Below are 23579 nucleotides of genomic sequence, written 5' to 3'. Positions count from 1 at the left end.
TGACAAAAAATATACAAACTGACAACAAAAGTATGCAAAAAGACAAGGAAAACACAAAAATGTACTCAACAAACCCTCAGTATTAACAAACAAGCAAAACAACAACAGAAACACACAAAAATTACTCCAAAAAAAATCAATGACTACACAACTAAATACACAATATGACTGCAAAAAACATACATTTTACAGTAAAAATACACCAAAGGACAATAGAAATTCATAAAATCAATCAAAACAACAAAACACATTCAAATACACAGAATGACAGAAAATGCAAAACAAAAGCAAGAATACATTAAAAAGAATTAAGAATTACAACATTGCATGAAAGTACAGGGAATATACACTAAAAACACACAAAACTCGACAAAAATAAAAAAAAGTCAGCAGTAATACACAAAATTACTCCAAATAACACAAAACGGCAACAAAAATACACAAAAAGACTCAAGAAAACTTACAAAACTACAGAAAATTACAACAAAAGTACATAAAAAGACAAGAAAAACACCAAAAATGACTGCAAATCTACAGGATTCAAAAACAAGCAAAACGGCAATTGAATTACACAAAAATGACTTTAAAAAAACACTATGACTACAGTAATACACGATATGACTCCAAGAAAACATACATTTTACAAAAAAAATACACAAAAGGACGACATAAGTTCACAAAATTCACAATATTCATATCGATAGTCGAAACAAATTTCATTACTTATAAAAAAAAAAAAAATGGTATAAGACACATTTTGAATCCACTGAAAAGTAAATTGATCAGCTGCCGCTATTGTTCTTCTAGCACACACGTGTCAAACACATGGCCCGGGGGCCAAATCTGGCCCTTTAGAGCATCAAATTAGGCCCGCTCGAGAAAGTAAAAATGATAGAAAAAACATGAAACATTTTGTAAATGACCAACTGATTCAGTCATGGATATCTCAGCCCTTCCAAATACAAAAAATCAATTCAACTCCACTATATTTGCAGAGCTCAGTTTTCCAGTCATATTTAATCTCAAATTGTTGGAAGAACAATCAGTTTTTCCAAAATCTGGCAATTTTTTCCTCAAATTGTTCCATGAAATGTCCTCAAATTCCTAATATCAAGTTAATTTAAATTTAGTTCCTGCAGGGACTGATATACTCACATACTTTATCACTTATGTATTATTTATACGTGGACGTGCAAACCAAGGCACATTAATGTTGAATTTTTGCTCTTTTTCCAACCTAAAATCTGTGGCCCACTGTTCCCCGAACTAATATGAGTTTGACACCCCTGTTCTAGCAAGACCATTAAACCCTTAAGCACCCCTGAAGAGCTTAAGGGTTTACCACTGCGCCCCCTATGGCTGTAATGTGAAACTCATGGCCCGCGGTCCTGAAACCAGTCTCTAAACTTTGCGCAATATTGTCCTGTGGGCCAAATTGGTAAGTGAAGGTTGAACACTAACCATTATTAGCTAACACGGAACGCATGATGCCATCGGAACAAGACGCTCCGCTGCAGCATCTGTGCGAGAGTCTAAAGTGAAACACATTATTCTTTCTTTGCGAGCCTAGTTCCGGCAGTAAGAGAGAGACAATCATATCACGGACTAAAACGTTTTTTTAAAAGCGCTTTTTGATAACTAAATGGGCCAATAATATTACGCGAACACAATCAATAAATGAACCTAAATGATTAATTAAAGAATGATGAAGCAGCGTTAAAGAGGCACGGATAATCGGGGCATCCGGACAGCGCCAAACCACCACTAATTTAGCCACAAAGGTCAATAAAATTCCAGAAAACACAAAATCCCACAAATACTAAATATTTACAAACTTTTAAATCCATAACATCAGGCCACAACTCCTCTAATGAATCAGCAGCAGAGCAGAAAATGATTGTTTTTGTCCAAAACAGCCAAAAAACATTTTTAAGCCATAAAGGACGAATAAATCATTTCATTATTAATTTCACTCATATTATTTAACTAATATTAGTTGGTCTAACTTCCCTTAGAATAGATTTTTGCGGTTAGCTTATTTAGCATCATCACAATTATAGTGATTTTTAGTCATGAATTTAGTCGACTCATCAAAGTATGGTTGAAACGGTGATGTGAAGTTCTACTTCCACCATTGCTTCTAATATATCTTTTACCAACTGGTGTCAGGAGGTTTGGTTCATAATGAAACCACCTAATCTTGTCTCGTTTGCGTTGGAACATGTGAACAGCCATGACGGCGTGTTGTTTCCCTCCCTCCTTCCTGTCGTAACAGCAACTTACTGGCCAGTTATCAGTTTGATGGGATGTAAAGGGAAGGTCAGTGTTTCCATAATTCACTCCACAGCCATAAATCATATTATATGATCTCCTGTGCTCCGGGGAGCCGGTGTGAGAATGCGGAAAGTATAATAATATGGCACTTATGGAGCCTTTAAAGACGGTGTTTTCTTCTTGCTAACCCTCAGCTGTGATTAATCGTTAAATCTCCCCGCCCCCGAAATGCAATCATCATTTTCTGCACATTAACACAATGTTAGCCACCCGGCGCTCCCTCTATATGCTGACAAAAGTCCCTTTGTGGTCAAGCGATGGGAAGCAATGGAGGGAAACTGACTTTTATTGACAAGAGGCTGTCAGAGTGGAGTCGGCGCCGCTGTTCATTTCCAATTTCAGACGGCAGATTGGAATCCACCGCTGGGGCCCCTCCAGTGTCTCAAGCACCATTTTCTGAAGCTATGGTGTGGAAAACATGATTTAATTCCTGTTCGATGCTTTTCATCACATTCTCCATCTCCACAAACCGTCTTTGTGTGGCATCGTTTATACGTTTATAATTGTGCGTCGCTCTGGTCGGGCGCCGCGTCCTTATTTGGTAAAACCTGGACAGGTGAACAACTGATCACTTTATATCAATAACCAAACCCGCAGCGACGGAATGTCCTTTTCCTGCAAGACTGACTCAGTGGGATAGTGCGACTGATGGAAAATGACTGCAAACCAATACTCGGCTGTATGATCAATATTGTAATTACATTCTGTGGAATTCACAGCGACTCAAGTCCTTAGCCTTGTTGATTCAGGCAGAAGTGGAAGGTAAATAAGTTCCTTCTCGCAAGGTCTCTGCTGGGTTGTCATGGGGATGAACGGGTCAGCATTGCAAGATGCAGTCAATCATTTCCTGCTTCATAACCGTTAAAGATTTACAAAAATGGCCAGAAATTGGATGAATACTCCCAAAATGTAGCAGGAAATAATCAGCTTTGCATGCTTCTGGGGCTGTAACCCAAGTCTAAGAAAGTGATCTGATTCCTAATGCTATTTATGTCCACTTTGATACTTTTGTCAGATTATGACAGTTATTCATCAAGGAATTAGCTGTACATTCATCACGGATCATAGGAATTAATGACAACCAACTATGGCTTAAAGTGTAAAAATGACAACAAAAATACAATAAATGACAACAAATAACAACAAATAGGGCGCACAGTGGATTAGTGGTTAGCACGTCCGCCCCACAGCAAGAAGGTCCTGGGTTCAAGCCCTGGGGTGGACTTGGGTCCTTTCTGTGTGGAGTTTGCGTGTTCTCCCCGTGCTGCGTGGGTTTCCTCCGGGTACTCCGGCTTCCTCCCACAATCCAAAAACATGACTGTAAGGTTGATTGGAGTCTCTAAATTGCCCATAGGAGTGAATGAGAGAGTGAATGGTTGTCTATGTCTGTGTTGCCCTGTGATGGACTGGCGCCCTGTCCAGGGTGTACCCCCGCCCAGCGCCCTATGAGAGCCGGAGATTGGCACCGACAGACCCCCGCGACCCATAACAAAAAACAACAGAAATGACAAAGTCCATAAAATGTAAAAAAAAAAAAATCATCTACACAAAACCACTCAACAAATCAATAAAACCGCAAAAATGCATAAAATGACTCTTCATAAAAAAGGAAAGGACAAGAAAAACACGCAAAATGACAAAAAGTAAACAAAATGACTCAAAAACACACAAAAAAATAAAACGAATGAAACCCACACACGACATGACTCCCAAAACACAAAAATGACATAAAATACACGCACATACTTCAAAAACACAGAAAAACATACCGAAATGATGAAAAGTTTTTAAAAATCTGTACAAAAATATGCAAAAATGATGTCACAAACCTTCAAACAATGGCGATGACGCACATAATCACTCCAAATACGTATAAAATGATTCAGAAAACAAAAGAACAAGAAAAAAAACCCAAATGTTCAAAATTCAATTAAGTGTAACAAAAAATCCTACAAAATGAAGCAAAAAAAAAAAACAACAATTCCCGAAACACAGGAAATGACAGAAAAATAGAAACAAACCTGATTTAGAGATCATGTTGATCAGTAGTCTAAACGCTAACATGGATGTTCACCAGTTTTGCAGCCACTATAGTGATAAACGTTGACGTGCAGCTTCATACAACATGTAGCTCACCTCATCTCTCCCATTCCTCCACTTGTTGACGTGCTATTGTGTCGCTGTGAGTATAAAAGGGGAGAAATACAGAGAGGGATTTATTATCCTGCATTGAAGTTCAAGCCAAAAGAGCTAGCATTTCACAGGAGCTGCATGCTGACCTTTCCAGCAGCCAAAAATGTCATTGAAGGTTTAAGGCAAAGAAATCCAGTCGTATTTAACCAAGCCTTCAGAATCTTTGACATTTCTTCTGATGTCGCCACAGGATGGCACCCTGAAGACTGAGCGCTGGCCTTCTCATGGAGCGCCACAGCTTTCTATACACATGGAAGCAAACACCGGCCTCCGCTAGCAAAAAAAGAGAGATGACAGATAGGAGATAAGATTTTTCAGCCTCCGTTTGTTTTTTTTTTTTACATGAACGGATTAATAATCAAAAGAGACACAAAGGCCGTGAGGCAAAGTTTTTTTAATTTATTTTTTCAGCTGTTTTAGAGGTGAGCCAAGGTACTGCTCAGCTGCTTTTATGCACATTTATACTCAATTTAGCCTTTCTCTGGAGGCACAATACGACTGTCTTCACTCTTATTCATAGATTTCAAATGATTACACAAAAACCTTTGTGAGAGGCAGCGGAGGCAATGTGATGAGTAAAGTGACAAAAAATGAGAAACGGGTGGTAAAAACATGGCAAAAAAGAGTGAAAAGTGACTAAAAATGAGAAACGGGTGGTAAAAACATGGCAAAAAAGAGTGAAAAGTGACAAAAAATGAGAAACGGGTGGTAAAAACATGGCAAAAAAAGAGTGAAAAGTGACAAAAAATGAGAAACGGGTGGTAAAAACATGGCAAAAAAGAGTGAAAAGTGACTAAAAATGAGAAACGGGTGGTAAAAACATGGCAAAAAAGAGTGAAAAGTGACAAAAAAAATGAGAAACGGGCGGTAAAAACATGGCAAAAAAGAGTGAAAAGTGACAAAAAATGAGAAACGGGTGGTAAAAACATGGCAAAAAAGAGTGAAAAGTGACAAAAAATGAGAAACGGGTGGTAAAAACATGGCAAAAAACAGTGAAAAGTGACTAAAAATGAGAAACGGGTGGTAAAAACATGGCAAAAAAGAGTGAAAAGTGACAAAAAAATGAGAAACGGGTGGTAAAAACATGGCAAAAAAGAGTGAAAATTGACTAAAAATGAGAAACGGGTGGTAAAAACATGGCAAAAAAGAATGAAAAGTGACAAAAAATGAGAAACGGGTGGTAAAAACATGGCAAAAAAGAGTGAAAAGTGACAAAAAATGAGAAACGGGTGGTAAAAACATGGCAAAAAAGAGTGAAAAGTGACAAAAAAATGAGAAACGGGTGGTAAAAACATGGCAAAAAAGAGTGAAAAGTGACAAAAAATGAGAAACGGGTGGTAAAAACATGGCAAAAAAGAGTGAAAAGTGACAAAAAATGAGAAACGGGTGGTAAAAACATGGCAAAAAAGAGTGAAAAGTGACTAAAAATGGGCCAAAAACAGTTGAGTGGCAAAAAAATGTACAAAAGAATAGGAAACAGGTGGTATGTAATGGTAAAAGGTGACTTAAATGAGCAAAAATGTGACAAACAATAGTGAATAGTGGCAAAATAGAGGCAAAATGAAAGGAAAAAGGGAAACACATGTTATTTATTGTTTATTTGGATGAAAAGTGGCAAAAATTGGTTAAAGCGTCAAAAGGAACTTGAAAAAACTGACAAAATTTGGGAAAAAGGAATATTTATTGGCAAAAAATACAAACAAGCATCACAATTTTTGGAAAAGGGGCAAAAATGGGACAAAGGAAGTTGCAAAACGGCTAAAGAAAAAGGTAAAAAGGGATTAAAATGTTTCCTCTTTTTAATGTATTCTGGGGGAATAATTAAAATTAAGACATTAAGAGCCACTGACTTAATAAAAACTTTTTTGAATTTCAACCCCATTTTCAAGAATTTCTGGCAACTCCAAAGAATTAGTGAAAGTATAGAAATACAGTTGTTTAAGATTGTGTGTTGTTTTAATTAAAAAAAAAAAGAACAAAATTTCAAAAACATATTTTATTTATTCAGAAATTTCAGGCGACCCCAATTAAACTCCAGGTGACCCCACATAGGGTCACCAAGGTTGAAAAACACAGATTTAGTAGCTCCTGAATAGATTTATTTCTATAGTTTTATCATTTCCGGTTATATCACGCCCTGGGGTGAACCAACACTGACAACTCTCTCTCTCTCTCTCTAGTACCCCCTATAGTGCCATTACGTACCCCTAGGGGTACACGTAACGACATTGCAGAACAACCACAATTAACTTAAAGTGGAATTCAAAATTATCGAATTCAAATCAGAATAAACCAGCCTCCTATTTCGGATTTAAGTTTAATTCGGAATTAAATTTGCATTAGGAATTAAGTGTTTACATGGTCATTTTAAAGAGGATTTAACATGGATATAATGAAAAGAGTGGATGGACGGAAGCATAAACATGCAGACTTACACACAGACACACAGACTTATTACGCACACACGGACATCGGCAAACGGAACAGGATTCATCGGACGGTTCACACTAAAACCCGGAGATGGAATAAATGCGTCCCCTTACTGCATTCACAGGCTGTGTTATCACCACGTTTATCATTGTACCGGTTGCTAGAGCTACTATCTTTACCAGAAAATATTTATCTCTGGATACTGTTGTCTGGAGTTTTACTGGGCTTTATTTACCAGTGATTAGTTCCGATCTCCTTATCCTGCTCCGAGGACCAAAGTGTGCTGGTGCTTCAAAACTACAATCAAAATAAAGGTGAACACAGTTCTCATGTGTGGTCTTCTGTGTTACAGCCGACAATGAAAGCTTTGTTGTCTTTTTTCCAGATAGATGCGATACGTCTAGTTCTCCCCATGTCCAATCCGAGCCTTCCCAACCCCCAGACTTAAAGCGGAATTGAATAAAGCCAAATAAACCCTGTTTTCCATGTAAACCTCAATTCGGAATCACTATTTCCATGTAAACACGAAGCAGAACACTTTAATTCAGAATACTTTCATCCAGAATAACTAATTCTGAATGAATAAACATGATGTAACCGTGGCCATTCCTGCCACTCACTGAACTGAAGGGGGAACTAAACAAGGAAGTGCTAAAGCCAGGGGCTGGAACATGGGAGGAACGGTGGGAGGCAGCGAGACTAAGGTGGGGACAGTTGTGAAAAGAGAACACACACAGGGGTGGAGGTGATTCTGGATGTGTTCATGTGTACGCAGCACTGATTCACATTCCCCCTAATCCCAGCTGGCAACCTCTCGGACAAGCACACTGGCTCCGGTCTCCAGCCCCCGCCGCGCCCCTCCCTCACTCAGGCCTTTAGAAAGACGGACACAAAGGCAAGGACGGATTCAGCTTTAGAGTGGCAGATTGAAGTCTTTACACTTGTGTAATCATCTCAGCAGATTGACATCACCTCCTGTAAAGAGACAGCGCAAAGCATGAGCTACGGAACGCACAGAACACGCCATGAATAGACAAAGTAAATGCATTTATTTTGTGGCCTTCGCTCTTTAATCGACACAATAGTTATTATCCTTCTGTTTCCCGCCCCTGCACCGACATCTTTGATAATACTGCCTCCATAGTTTCACTTTGTCGTATTTTTTCGAACCTGTTTAAGTAGTGTTGGAACATTCAATCAGCTCAGCCTTGAACGACTTCATTTCTTTATTAAAACGTTAAAGTACTAAAAGCAATGATATAAGGCAATCAATACCCAGCACTTATCTCTCCCTATTATTCACCATGTATGAAATCTGAGAAGTTTTAAAAGAAAATGAAAAAAAAAAAATGAAAAAATCTTACGTTTATAATTACAAGCAAGTAATACAGGTTAGTACACTTTCTTTTTCTTTTTTTTTTTTGTCCGTTTCTGTGTTGTTCAGAGCTCAATGGACTCACACATTGACATCATATGATCGTTTTTAAAAGTTAGAAAAGCAACATTTGAAGGGCACTTCAGTTGTTTATTTATTTTTTTAACTTGTTTAGACTGTTATTTAGTGTGATTTAGACCAATCTGAGCTTTAACATGCAAAAAAGACAGGAGTTTTATTTTGTTGTTGTTTTGTTTTAGTTTTTTCAAATTTTTTGTTGTTTTTTGGAGTCATTTAGTGCATTTCAGCTGTCATTTTGTATATTCTCTCATTCTGTATGAGCTTGTTCTTGTTCTGTGATTTTTGGATTCATTTTGTAATATATATTTATGTAATTTTGTGTGTTTTTTTATTTTTATTCGTGTTCTGTGTATTTTTATGCAGTTTTTTTTTTCTGTCATTTTGTATATTTTTCTCATTGTGCCTGTTGTTTTTTTTTTTTTGAGTAATTTTTTGTGTTTTTGTTGTTGTTTTGTGTATTTCTCCCTAATTTTGTTTGTGCTTTTTTTTTGTGTGTTTTTGGATTCATTTTGAGATCATTGAATACTTTTTATTAGCAATCGATGTATTTTTCTGCATTTTTTTTTTCTGTCGTTTTGTGTTTTTTTTGTTTCCCTAATTTTGTTTGTGCTTCATTTTTTTTTTGTGTTTCTGGATTCATTTTGAGATTTATTTTTGTCACTTTGTGTGTTTTTGGAATCATTTTGTATCATTTTATTGTCTTTTTCGTTTTCAATTTGTGTGTTTGCCATTTCGTGTATTCTTGTAATCATCTTGTTTGTTTTGTGAATCATTTTAGTTTTTTTGTTTTCATATTGTGTTTTTAGAGTATTTTTGCGTATTTTGGATGTCATAATGTGTGATTTTGGTGGTATTTTGTGTATTTTTTTCTGTCATCTTGTGTATTTCAGAGTCATTTTATGTGTTTATCTTGAGAGCCCCACAAAATTAGACTGAGGGCCTGGCATATGGCCAGTTGCCCATGTCTGATCTAGTGTCTTTGTGGACATCCAATAGTGACTTTTTCTGCTCAAGAGTTTGCTCTCTCTCTCTGTGTCTGTGTGTGGCTAATAATGTCTCCATAAACATCTGAAATATACGACCCTAATTTGAATAAACAGTGAAAGAACTGAAGCTAGCAACAGTAATTATACTAAGACTTTGTGGCCGTTCTAAGAAACCATTTGTTTTAATCACATTTGTTGTGTTAAAATGTTAACAATAGTCTTTGTGCTGCTGTTATAAACAGGTTAGTTGAAGTAATTCCACTTCAGATTAGAGCTGCAGCTAACAATTTTTTTTCATAATTGATTAATCGGTCAAAAACTTAATCGATTGATCGATGAATCAGATTTTTTATTTTATTTTTTTACACAGTTTATCTCTAGTATAAAGCACATTTAAACCCTGCTTAAGTTGATTAACCTGAAATAAAAGTGTCTCTCGCGCACAAACGCGCGTGCACGCAAGTCACACACACAAACACTTGCGCGCACACAAACACTCGTAGTGCGCACACACAAGCATGCAGTGCGCACGCACAAACTCTCGTGCTGCAGGTGATGCAAACGTCTCCGCGTCGCGGTCAGTGACCATAAATTTGCACGTCGCAACGAATCGTTAATGAAATTTGTTGCCGACGCTTTTAATTGTTGATTTTTTTTTTTTTTATGGTTTTTATCGATCCGTTGTTGCAGCCTTACTTCAGACCTCAACAATAATGTCGCCCATTGGATGACCTGTGTTACGGTTACAGGTGGGGGTGAACAGTTGGAGAGAACAGCTGCTTATTGGATAGGAGGTGAATGTAGATGTTTATTGGTGGCTTTATTAAGGGGACACAAACTTCATCCAAATGGATATGAGAGTTGACGAAGACCAACACACACCTGTGCATCCGGCCGCCTGCCAGGAGCATTGACACACACACACACACACACACACACACACACACACACACACACACACACTGGATTCCTCCATCTGTCTGTGCATCTTTAATCCCACTCATAAACTCAAACGTCCCTGCTTTAATCAGATATTTTTATCTTGAAAAAAATCCCACCTCGAGTCTTTAACAGCGTGTCTATATGAACTTTACCACATATATACAGTATATATTGTGATCGTGCATTAGACGTTTACTACATTGCATATTTACCTCCAGGGCTTTGGTTTACCTTCAGTGAAAAGCAGGGGAAGATTTTTCTATATGAATTAATTACAAATGCTTGGAAATGTCAAGTATAGATAAAGCCTAATACCCCGTCTCCTCCCTTCTGCAACAGAGAGGCTTTTAAATGGCGCTCTGCCAGCCCCGATCTGCCAAACGACACCAAGGTTACCAGGAGAAGCTGAAATATTCATAATATATGCAAAACCACCGCTGTCCGCGGACTGTGTTCATTGGAATTCAAGAGCGAGCTTCAAACCTTTGACAACTGCTTAAGTAATTAGTTGCTGGGAGAGTGAACCCACCCCCCCCCCCCCCCTCCTACGCGCACACACACACACACACACTTCGACACATCCTCCCCATCCCCCACTCCCTCCATCCAAATGGCAGCTGAAACCATAAAGTAAATATTAAAGCATTTTATGATTTCAGTTTGATGCTCTAATTGAATGTGTTGGAGAAAAGGTTGTTCTTGTAATCTAAATTCATCTAGAGATTTGTTTGATACGAACCAACGCACTGTTTAAATTCAGCAAATTGATTGGATAAAAGGGACGACGCTACAAAGCAAAGACCAAAGAAAATCATTTTGCTATTTAAAGTTTTCCCTCGGGCGTTTAATGAGGATATGATTGGTCGACTATTTCTCCCGTTTGTTGTCTCCACGAGATATTTGTTGATAGTTTTTTTTTTTTTTTTTTTTGGGGGGGTGGTTCGGGGTTTGTGCATTTTGTGTTTTGGAGTCAATTTCTATATTTTGTGTGTTTTCTGCCTTTCTGTTGTCATTTCATTGATTTTTTTTTTTCTGCTGTTCTGTGTGTTTTGGGGGTCATTTTTGTGTTATTTTTCTTCTTAAAACGTATATTTTTGGAATCATTTTGTGGATTTGGGCCGCACAACATTAGTTTTAGGGCCGCTTGTGGCCCCCGGGGCCACCAGTTTGCCATGTCTGGCTTCATGGTTGAATTTTTTTTGTTTGTTTGTTTGTCTTTTATGTGATCCCAGAATGCACCACTCAAGGTCTTCTTTAAGCCTAAAATCTTGCCGAGGGCGCCAAATTGCTGAGGGCCAGCTCTGAATGTAGCCACTAAAGTCAATGATTAGATGGTAAAACCAAGCCTTTTTGCAATACATGCAGGTATAACCAGTTAATCCTTGTAATAAAGGAATTACGCCATATAATGGACTGTTTCAGGGAAGTAAAGAGTGCATGTTCTCCAATTGTTCAGTTTATTTCACTGCCATCTATGTTTTGGCTCATGCTTTGTGCGTCACTAACTCCAGTAAGTAATTAGTTCAGAAAAGTTGCCATAATAAACAAGGACGATCAAATCATCTCATAATTCCTGTTTCCTAATGGCCCGAATTGATTCAGAAGTACATTTTCCTCACAGAAGCTAATGAAAAATCAACATGTTAAATAAATGCAAGGTAATAATATTCAAGCGTACTCAAAACTCTACTTTTCATAATTGTGTTCCCCTTAAAATGTCTACTTCTCCTTGTAAACTTTATTAAAGTTTTATCTTTTTTTTAATAGATTTATTTTTATGCTGATATAATCTCTGTATTTACAAGTAAAACCAAATCTGGTAGAAGTCAAAGGATGTAAATGTGTCCTTAGGTGCTTCCAAGTTGGAATTAATACAAGGTCCCTCATCTGTAACACCTTCATATTTGACTTACAGATTTTGGCCGATGTATTATTAATAGCAGACAACAAAGAACAAGATGTTTAGTGGTGAAACAAAAGCAGAATTCAGTGTTGGACATGGGGCGAGTCGCTGGTCAGTTCCGTCAAGGCTGGGAGTCGCTGCACAATTAGAATTATGCCCGAATTGGAGCCGAGCCAAAGCCCATTCAGAGCAACGTCGCCGTGCCTAACGCATTACCCCGGCTTATTAATCTGAAGAGAGCGTGTTTTTGTGTTTACTAAGCATGGTTCGTATCTAATTAAAGTGAAATAATTATACTTCAAAGGCACGGGGAGGCAGGACGACTGTTCAAAGATGAGAGCACCTCTTGTCACAGGGAGACGTTGCTTCCCACAACAATGCGGGACAGCTAAATTAATCACATGGCTTGCCAGGGATATTAAGCCCATTTTTTACACCAGCCAAGAAATCAGAGAAAGCTCCACGCACATTAGCGCCACATGCTAATTAGCATCTGGGAATACTGCTAACCACCAAATGACTAGATTTATTTGTTCTAGCATGACGTTATTAACCAAAAGCACCGAAGTAGTGGTAGTTGGCAATAAGGCTGCAACAACAACTATTAAAAGCATTGGCAACGAATTTCATTATCGATTTGTTGCGTCATGAGATTTATGTCCCTGACCGTGACACAGAGACGTTTGCTTCACCTGCAGAGTGTTTGTGTGTGCGGTGCGGCGCCACAAGTGTTTGTGTGTGCGGTGCGCGCTCCACGAGTGTTTGTGTGCGTGCGGTGCACGCTCCACGAGTGTTTGTGTGTGCGGTGCGCGCTCCACGAGTGTTTGTGTGCGTGCGGTGCGCGCTCCACGAGTGTTTGTGTGTGCGGTGCGCGCACCACGAGTGTTTGTGTGAGCGGTGCGCGCACCACGAGTGTTTGTGTGTGCGGTGCGCGCACCACGAGTGTTTGTGTGTGCGGTGCGGCACCACGAGTGTTTGTGTGTGCGGTGCGCGCTCCACAAGTGTTTGTGTGTCAAGTACCCCCTTTGTCCGATTACAACATTTTGTGTCTAGAAAACTATTCAAAAACCACTATAGAACATAATGATGAAAGTGATAACACACATTTTAAAGAATCTCATTTTGTAAATAAGTGGACAGAAACTGTATTTATTGCAGTGGTTCCCAACCTTTTTGGATCGTGACCCTAGTTTGATATCAAGAATTTTTGGTGACCCCAAAGATATTTTTTCCTAGAATTAGTTTTTGATCATGTTTGAGCTCAGATATATATATATATATATATTAACTGCATTTTAGTTGAACTATAAATCTAAATCTATACAGAAAAACAGTTGTTTAAGATTGTGTGGTCCTGACCCCAAGGTTAAAAACACTGATTTCTCTCTCTCTCAAGTACCCCTGTAGTGCCATCGCGTACCCCTAGGTGTACACGTACCCACATTTGAGAAACACTGCATTAGATGATGCTTTTAACTAATTGTCAGCAGACTGACATTATTTTGCTTTAAAAAAAAAACAAAAAAAAAAAACATAATGGTTTTTTTTTGCTGTAAATGAATTGTGCACTTGGTTATACTGCATAGCTGTTATTTACTAGGCTTGTGGTGAAATAAGCAAAGAAACTACAGAAATAAATTCAGTCGCATGAGTAAAAATAATATAGTCATTGCAATGCTATCTGGCTAACTGGGTGTAGTGTAAGATTGACTTCAAGGCTCAGATTAGCAGCTACGGCTGGTGGGAACAGTCGGACCTCCCCTTTTACGAGCGCGCGTGTCCTTGTCCTTGACAAGGCGAAGGTCGACGCTTCGGCCCCCTCTTTCTCCACCCCCCCCCCCGCCTGCTGTGGTGCTTCCACCGGCCATTCGTTTGGGCCCATGATGGCTCTAATAACATCTCCAGCACATTAAAGCCAAACCAGACTGAGGAGATGTTAATACTCCCCTGCACTCGCTGCCAGGAAATTGGTCATGTGTTACAACAAGTGCCTTTTAAGAGCCTCCGTGGCCAAGTGTATGGAAACGACAGATATTCATAGCTGCCTGCATGTGAAGCTCTTAACGCCTCAGATTTTCAAGTTGTGACAGTTCAAGGGAAGCAGTGCTGTTAACGTATTCAGAATAGTGCCGTAGCAAGGCCGTTCATCCAATTCCTCTTTTGCCTCTCTGCTGCTCGGCTGACAAGGTTGCTTCTGATTTTATTTGATTTTTCTTTCTTTAGGAAGATTAGAAAGAAACGCTGTAAACACTCCACTTAAAAACAGAGTTCATTCAACAGGCCAGGTACATTAAGACTTTCTGTTATGTTTAGACTAAAATTAACAATAAAACGTCCCAAGATTTTTAGTTCTTGGGTATTTGTAGCCCAAAAGACATTTCATAGTTTAACACAGTCGCTCACGATTGCTACAAAGCTTGTTTATTATTACACAAGTGGAAAAATCAACGCATACATTTGAAGCAAATACTAAATAGCATCGCTGATACTTGTGAGAAAATTAATCAAAATTACTGAATGTAAATTTCTCCAACTTTTGTACTATTTTTTTTTTCCCATCAGAATGAACACTGACTTCTTCAGTTAATGCTAATATAGCATCCCGATGTGAGCCAGCCAGCGCAAAGTTTTCACTCTGGTTTAAAATGGAAGCATGTGAAATTCTTTTAACAATAAATGCACCAGGTGCATGTTTTTTTAATTTATTTTTTATATCGTACAACAACAAAATCCTTCATTTCTTTTGCAGCTGCTGAAGCTAAGCTAGCTTTAGGGTTTAAGTATGCTATGCTATGCTATGCTATGCTATGCTATGCTATGCTATGCTATGCTATGCTATGCTATGCTAGCGGGAACAATAGCGTGGTCTTTTTTTGCAGACATCATGAGACTTGAAACAGTCTGTGCTTGTTTATTGACCGAAGCAGCTTTTTGGAAAAAATTAGCTGTACCTCTGACTTTATTTAATTTAATTATTTCAATTGATCAAAATAAGAACAACAAACCAAGCTACCGCAAGTTAATGTGTTTTTTATTATATGTTATTAGCAGATCAAATGCAATATTAAAAGACTGGCTGTATTTTAACTAAGTTTTGAATACTTGTTTGAACTGTGATAATAGTCAACCCTTACTCACACTAAAGGTGCGTTCACACCGAACGTGACTTCAACAACTCTGGTGACTAGATTCAATTCAAAATCCATGTAAATAACGCAACGTCAAGCGACCTCCCTTCAACCGACGCGACTCATGCAATTCCAGCGACTCATTCGTGTGCTCTGAGTCACTTGAAGTTGCTCAAAGTTGAAAATTTTGAACTTCCCTGGTCGCCATGTCACTGGTTACTGATGAAGCGAACAAAAAGTGCAACAATGTTCAAGCGATCCATTACGGGCGATTTAAGCAACGATGGTCGCTGAAGTCGCTTTGGGTGTGAATGCACCTTTAGGCCTACCAACTACTGTAAGATCTGAATACCACAGTTTTTCAACTCCACTTCATTTATATATTTTAAATTTTTCTTTTGTATCATATCAATATTTTACAAATGTAGCAAAAAACTATTGGCAGCTCAAGGTATTGGCATACATTGAAAGAGCTCAAACAGGTTGTGTTCCTGTTTAATTTCTTGGCAACCCTTTCATATCGAAATGAAAAATTTGAGGTTTTCAAGTTTTAATTTTCCTGATTAACTTCTTGGTAGAAGAAGCAAAAACCTCCAATTTCAGCAAATGCTAGCTTTACCTATATCAGTTTTGAATGTGTATTCACAGCGATCTATGCTTGTGTGGGTGTGTGCATCTAAACGACGTGACATTCAAGCGTTCATCGGCCCTCAGTACCCAAAGTACCTCTCGTCTTCTTCACATCCCAGGTGGTGCTTCTCTGAATAGATAGTTAGAGGCCATGCTCTTCAGCTAGCTGTCACCTCCAGTCACCAATGGCGAAGGCGGGATTGATAGCACCCATTGGCTGGTGAAGACGTATACATCATGTTGGTCCAGGGCTGTTGCATCCAGATGGACCCGGGCCATCCATTGTCTGTCAGGGACACAGCTGTCGGAGACGTGTCGTCCTCACATTCTCCTCCTTTCCTTCTCTGTTAACGAGTGTTTCTCTCAGGGTGAAGGCCTTGTTTTCACAGTGAGAGTAAAGATGTTTACGTGAATTCTTGCACAACACAACAAAGAAAATGCAACCATCAAAGGACCACACCAAAAACTCTCTCCTTCTAATATTGTATTCATTCATCACGAAGTCAAGGTCAACCCTCGTCTAAATGTTTAGCTTTTTTGGGATTTTATTTTGAAAATATGCCATGTAATATCTTTCAAAATGTCTATTTTGTATTTGATTATAATGGTCCATCATAAACGTTGGCCTGTAAAGCATCTAACAGAGTGTATAGTGTTATTTTTTTTATTTAAAGGAGCATTGAGAACAACTTGTGAAAATAAATACATAGTCTTTTAATGCTAATGCGTGATTAAGTGCTCAAAAAAAAATGAGCCTTGAACAGACTGTGATGCATTTTGTAGGTGCCCGAATTTCTCGTGCAGTCCTGCGGATGTGACGTTAAATGACGCTGTTATGCATTCTCGACAGCTTGGAGAGGCGTCTACTCTGCCGGAAATGAAGAAGACGACGACTTGGAGATTGAAAGAATAGACCAAATTACTGTTTGGTTCCACAGAGGCATGCGCGGAAGTCGAGCAGTAAACAGTCTCATGAACGGTGAGTAAATAAATAACTATCTTTTTATCTTGTTTTCAAGATCCTTGTTGTGACTTGCTGACTTTGTCAAAAGAAAGCAAGTTTTTGACTCGGCTCGCTAAATTTTTGTGATGGGTATTGTTAAGTTCCCGGCCTGAGTAAGGACAGTTTTAATGTAGTTTTGGATTTTGAAAACTTTTTTGTTACTGGACTTGTTGTCAAGTAGTTTTCCCACACTTCCTCAAGAGTTTTCCCCTTGGTTTTGAGGGGTATGAACTTTTTTACACTAGTTTTCAGACTTTCTCGAGACCCAAACTGGACTTGTCCAAGGTTGTCCAAGGTTGTGCTGACTACATTAGAAAATTTCACTCAACACCAAACTAGTGTTCACAAAGACCTTGGCAAGAGTGCACTTACTTTGCAGGTGACAAACCACCTAGTTCATCGCTTTCCCCCGTGGTGTGAGGTGGGACCAGAGAAGCATGGAGTTATTTAGTGTCTGTCTACTTGGCTCTAATAGTCTGGCACAGTGTGATGGACGCTGCCCCTCTCCGCTGTGATTGAGTGTATTGATTCTGAGCCTCTGCCGCTGGCGTGATCCCTGGACACTGAGCGGGTGGAGACGGACAATCAGATCCTTCACTGGAGGAAAATGCCCTGCTCATCTGCCTTAATCATCCAATCGATGATTAGCGTGCCGGCCCACTCGCTTTCCTTCACTGACAAAAACATGTCCACGATCGCTGCTGTGAGTTTACTGGGAGATTTGATTTGGTTCCCACTGGAACTGTAGGTAGACAACGTTCACTGTATTTTAGGTTTTGATGTAGAAAAGACAATTGGATCAAATGTCCCCGACATGGAAAAATGCAATACAGGTCCATCCATTACATTCTCTTTGAAATTAAGATATTTTTCTAGTATATTTGTCAAGTCTAATTTTAATTTCGGATTTTAGTATTTAATACTAACATTAGTTTAGTTTGTTTTGTCTGTTTATTAAAGGAAGTTGTCTTTATTGGAGTCAAATGTTTTTTATCGAAAATCTGCCATAAAAACCTTTGAAGATATTTTACTCTCAGAAATGTATTTAAAAAATGTTCAAATATCAAAAACAGCAAATCAGGTCTGTGATATTTATTTTTATTTAATAAACTGGAATATAGGGGAGGAGGAGCCAGAGTTGTCCGGAGGAGGAGTTTCCGCAATGTGACATCACATGGCGAGAAAAATCCAACTCGCCCGTTTGGAGCTGATTTTTTTTTTTTTTTTTTACAAAATGTGGAATAACAAGGAAGGGAGGAAACAGAACTTTTTCTCTGAATGAGGCTAAAGGAATGTATATCACTGTAGCAAAACCATTAGAAAGCTAATTTTTCATAATACTGCCCCTTTAATTTATATTGCACATTTTAAAGGGGTTCACCAAAGTGCTGCATACAAAGTTGTAAAACAATAAATAAATATTAGTTTAAATCAGGGGCTGAGAACAATAGATCACAGAAAAAAAAGACGAAAAACAGACAGAGTTCATATAACGTCTCTCTTTGACGTGAGAGGGGAGCTTAAGCTACCACTGGAAAGGCACTGTCACCCCTAGTTTTTAACCTGGTTTTAGGAAGACAAAACTGATCAGCAGACCTCAAAGCTCTTGGGTTTGACTAGAAAACAAAAAGGAAAATCTTAAAATGGACAGAGAGCAAGTAGAGTTTGGCAAAAACAGGGGAGATGAAGTTAATAAACAGGAAAGTGTTTGGAAGAAATAAACACACGGAGATATCAAATGTAGTGCACATCTTGTTTTATGAAATCTTGTGAGACCAATCTGTCGCATTCAATCTCGCAAAATTTGGTGAGCATAGTCTACTTCTAAATAAGGCATTTTCAACATGGTTTTGCGACATTCAGTATATCAGTCATTACATTAAATTAAGGAAACAAAAAACGAGTACACCCCGATGCAGAGTTTGGGACATTTTGAAATGTAACAGTTGAGGCTCTTGTCTTTGTTGCACTAGTGTGTGAATCCAAACAGAAATATTCCTCAGCAGGAAGCCTTTAGAAAGGCCTTGATTAGAAGTGGACCGAGGCCGCAGGGGAAGACAAAAGGACTGCTGGTGGTGATGCTGTGGAGGGTTGTAATGGAATTTTTTTATAATAGGAACTGTTGAATCCCCAGCTGCTTTGCAGTTGGGACGCTTCCAACTTATTCTCTAGCTCCCCCCCCCCCCCCCCCCCCCCCCCCCCCCCACACACACACACACACACACACACACACACACACACACACTATTTCCAGTCTCCACATGTACAGGCAGCCAATGGCACTCGTCCCTCCTTCTTATCGTGTTGATTGGCCGGCAAATTGCTCCCATCACCTGGCATCTGTCCAACTCTCAGCAGTTAAAGCCTTTAATCTGATCATTATCCCGGTGCTTAGCGCCAGCAGCTCAGCCTCTGTTTGCCGGAACAAGATATTTTGACTGATTGACTGAAGCGCGCCGATAGAGCTTTTAGTTGTGTTTAAACTTAATGCTTATCAAAACTGGTAAGATTGGTACTCTACGATTCTCTCACGATTTATTTTACAAAATGGGACTGGAGACAAATTTTTTTTTGGGGAAAAAAAACTAGAAAATGCTTTACTATTTTCCTTTTATTTTTCATTGTCAAAAGAATTCCTTGATAAACTATTCAAAACAATGCAATTTAACTAAGAATAAATCTTGAATGAAATAAATAAAGGAATAATACAAATGAAAATGAAGCCTATTAATTTAAATTCTGGTTCTATAATAAACAATGCAAAACTGCATAATAGTTCTTTTTCTTTTAAAAGTGCAACTGAAAATGAATTTTGTGCCTAACAATTGGACTTTAAAAAAAACCCGTCATTGCACTGATTTACGTCATATTTGTTTGGACCAGCAGAGGGCGCTGGTAACAGTGGTCGGTTGGCATTCAGATATCTTGCAGTGAAGAAGAGAAGCTATGCTAGCAGACAGAGCTAATAGAAAAACGTGACTTTTACAGATTTTCAAGTAATATTGCAGATATTCTTTCGGCGCTAAAGGGGAAATGAATCATTTATTAACATATTTAAGAGTAGAAGGCTGCCAGAAAGAAAGTATTAGCAGACTCCGCCCGCCGCCTACACTCTGCTGGTTAAAAAAAGTACTGCGATTCAGTTTTCAGAAAATTGATATCAACCGTGATACCTATGAATCGATTTTTAACTGCCTTAGGATTAATCGTTACATCCCTATTTAGGGTTATACTGACTCCGAGGTGATCAGCTTATGCATCCTCACTTGCATTTTCTTTGCTCCACCTGATGCCATAAATTCCAGCCCTTGTAGATGATAGCAATCAACAGAGTCATGATTTGTACAATAATATACTGCACCAACCATTTTTCTAGAGTGGGTTTATTGTTTTTACTTTCCTGTACGCCTACCAATGAATTTCTAACAGCAGCCCTTCAACAGCCACGAGGAAGACACCAGGAAACGGCTTCCAAGTGCTCATTTTCAATTACCTCCTATTAGGAATTCCACCATCCGCTGCCCCCTCGCAGAGAACCCACTCTTGCTTCCCAGCCACTAACCTGCACGCACTCAATCGGGCGCCTGAACGGACTGAGAGCCTGTCAAAGCTGCTGGCGGGTGAAACAATGCGTGATGTAAGTTTTGGAGAGCATCGAGGGCCTCTTCACGCAGAGAATTGGCTCGGCGCCTTCTCTCAAAATGTAAGGGCGTTGAAGTGTGGTGAAGACGTGAGAAACAAATAGACTGTTTTCCAGTAGATCCACCTCTTCCCATGAAGCAAAATTGTTCCTGTCCCTCCTCAGCATGGGGTAGAAAAATGGCTCTTGTGGACACAGAGGATAACTAACACGAGAGATGTGGTTATCTCTCAAGTGGTCTCTAACTTGCAAAATAGACCCTCAAATCTGAGTGGAGGGCTTCATTTAAATTATTGAACATGAATGCTGAAGTTTTTCATCCAAATAGATGGAGTAATAAAGCAACATGGAACAAAAGAGGTATTTGCTGAATGTGAGAAGTTAAGCCTACTCCGTCAAACAGCAGAAACATCTGCTAAACTCTGGATATTCCAGTTTGTGGTAATTGAATTCTGCTGACTGAAGAGAAGAGCCTTCACATTGCTTCTGGAAGGTTGCATGGCATCAGTCTTCACTAATGCTAAAACTGACAGTCGGTCTCTTCAACTTGACGCAAGACAACCGCCCTGGGGTTACTTCTTCCTGATTTCGAAGGCACTGATGGAAGGTGTCGATTGTTGTGTCGACCAATTGACAAACAGGAGGCTGGGGAACCAATTAGTGGCGATTTTTTTCCAAGTCCACCACTGGCTTAATTATAAAACAGGGATGTTTTCTCAAGGCCAGCACATGCAGACACATTACAAATTCATTCTACCTGAATAGGTTCTACATTATTAGCATGCAGTGTGTTCTGAATGCATTTGTGCCAATGACCAGGCACTTGTCAGGCTTACATTGCAAAACATTTCTCCCTGTAGGAAACTGTTGAAGAGGGTCAAGGTGTTACCAAGAATATATGAATAGACTTTTGTGGATGGAGAAGAAAAGTTATTATTGCGAGCTTTACAGTAACTCCATTCTCACACGGAGGCTCAATGGACAAAGTGAAAACTTCTTGCTATAAACCATTGAGTTTGAACTCGTAAAGTCTTTGTGAGGTAAAAAATGATCAAGATAAAAAAAACCTGTAACATTATGGGAATTATGAGTTGTGTCTCTTCACCTTTTTGACAGTATCTGGCAGTAGAGTTTTCCTGTTGGCGGACTAATGAGGCAGAAATGAAATGAATGTTAATTTTAGCCACTTAAAATGGCCTTGAATTGCACTTTGTGGTTAAACACCCTTTGGTATGTTTTTCTTTTGAATATTGTAAAAGTTTTCCAAAAATTCTAAGTTATCAGCATGACAGCTGAGTTGATTCTGTGGCTTTAAAAAGGTTTCACATTCAGGAATTGTGAATAATGATGAATCTCTTGAGGAAGTTACAAAGGGTTTGTGTTTTGGTTGGTGATTTGTTTAGCCTTTGGAGTCATTGTGTGTATTTTTGTTGTTGTTTTCTGTATCATTTTTCATTTTGTTTGTTTTTGTTTGTGTGTTTCTCTTCTCTTTTTGTCTATTTGTGGTTGTTTTTCATATTTTTCACTTATTTCTGTGTATTTTTGTCATTTTTTTAATTATTTGATATGTTGTATTTTATTGTTTTATGTTTGCTGTCACGTTTTAAGTCCTTTTATGCATTTACTCAGGGGGCCACACAAAATTAGTCCTAGGGATGCATGTGGCCCCCAAGTTGTCCGTTTCTGGGTTAGGTTATTGAATTATAAACGGTATGTTGTACGTCTTGCATCGTCAAAATATTACAAAGCTTTCATAACGTTTGTCTGCATGAGTGTCTCCCATGTCCATGTGTTTCTTTAGTTTTCCAGCTGCCAAACTCACAGCTGTGTAAGACGATATTGCACTTGATATTTAGCATTACTGTGCAGCTTTTCTGAACTTAAAGACGTTCATGCAGAGCCAGGCCATGGTATAGAAGACACTATTGGCCAAAGCTCATCTAAACTCCTGCCTTTGGCGCCACATTTCTTAGGGCTGGCACTTGTGCGCAACTTCTCTGTGGGCTGCAGTCGCAGTGTAACTATCTATTAACTTTTCATCCTCGTAATCGTGTTGAGGTTTTTCATTGTAGATGTTTTCTATCTCTGGTACAAATTATCCGCAGGGGCTGTTTGCTGACTTGTAGGACTGGCTGTGTGAATGGTTCACCACAAATGGCAGCCCATAAAGCTTTTTGGCCAACTTGTTGAATTTGATGGATAGTGAAAGAGTCCTCGAGGCTACGTGCGCTAGCCCTCACTACTTTATGCTCTTATCTCCTTTGCTTTTTCTACTCTAACTGACTCCAAGCGCTTATTGATTATTGCAACTTTCTCTCCACAACTTTGCCTCCACCAGCTCTGACTGTTGGAGATTCTCCATGGCTCTCCAAACAGGTCTGATCCTTAGCAAAGGTGAGCGGCTGAAGCTCGTCTTCTTCCAGCACAGCAGAGGTGAACGAAGAGAGGTCTGTGTTTCTGGCACACCACTCCTTCAGCACGCTGTCACGTCTCCTCAACTCTCCCCTCCTCTGATGTTACCTGACAGGTTGGATTCTTTGTGTGTGTGTGTGTGTGTGCGTTTGTGTGTGTGCCATGCGTTCTGCAGAAAGGGAAGGGAGGACAAAACAAGAGGATATGGATAAGATACAAGGAAGAAATGAGTAGGAGATGAGGTTAGATGTGCACTGTTGGACTGTGTGGGGGCATGTGTGTGTTGATCGATTTGTGTGTGTGCGCGCGCCCTGGACATGGAGGGTGTGTGATGGCAGTGCCTTCAGGCTCCTCCAGGCGTAAGAATCAGTGAGCAGGTGGAGCGCACCGGCAGCGCTGTCTTCTGACGAGTCCCCGCCGTCTCCTGTTTTGTCAGGACCCCTGGAGCGAAGACCAGGTTGTGTGTGTGTGCGTGTGTGTATGTGTGCGTGCGTTGAGCGCCTGGATTGTGTTGTGATCATT

At 39.3% G+C, this 23579-nt stretch overlaps 1 protein-coding gene across 3 annotated transcripts in view; it reads left to right on the top strand.

Moving 5' to 3' along the window:
- The window catches only part of LOC114476576 (cordon-bleu protein-like 1), a 48886-nt gene extending 31988 nt beyond the window's left edge, over positions 1 to 16898 (top strand). For all 3 annotated transcript variants that reach the window (XM_028468231.1, XM_028468210.1, XM_028468221.1), the window contains exon 10: positions 16853 to 16898. In XM_028468231.1, coding sequence (XP_028324032.1) covers positions 16853 to 16883 — 31 coding nt within the window. In that variant the 3' untranslated portion in view covers positions 16884 to 16898. The remainder of the gene's footprint in view (positions 1 to 16852) is intronic.
- Positions 16899 to 23579: the final 6681 nt, after the last annotated feature.

Source organism: Gouania willdenowi, chromosome 2 (assembly GCF_900634775.1).
Source record: "Gouania willdenowi chromosome 2, fGouWil2.1, whole genome shotgun sequence".
Lineage (NCBI taxonomy): Eukaryota > Metazoa > Chordata > Actinopteri > Blenniiformes > Gobiesocidae > Gouania > Gouania willdenowi.
Note: the sequence above shows the minus strand (reverse complement) of the source record. Positions and strands in the feature narration are given on the sequence as shown.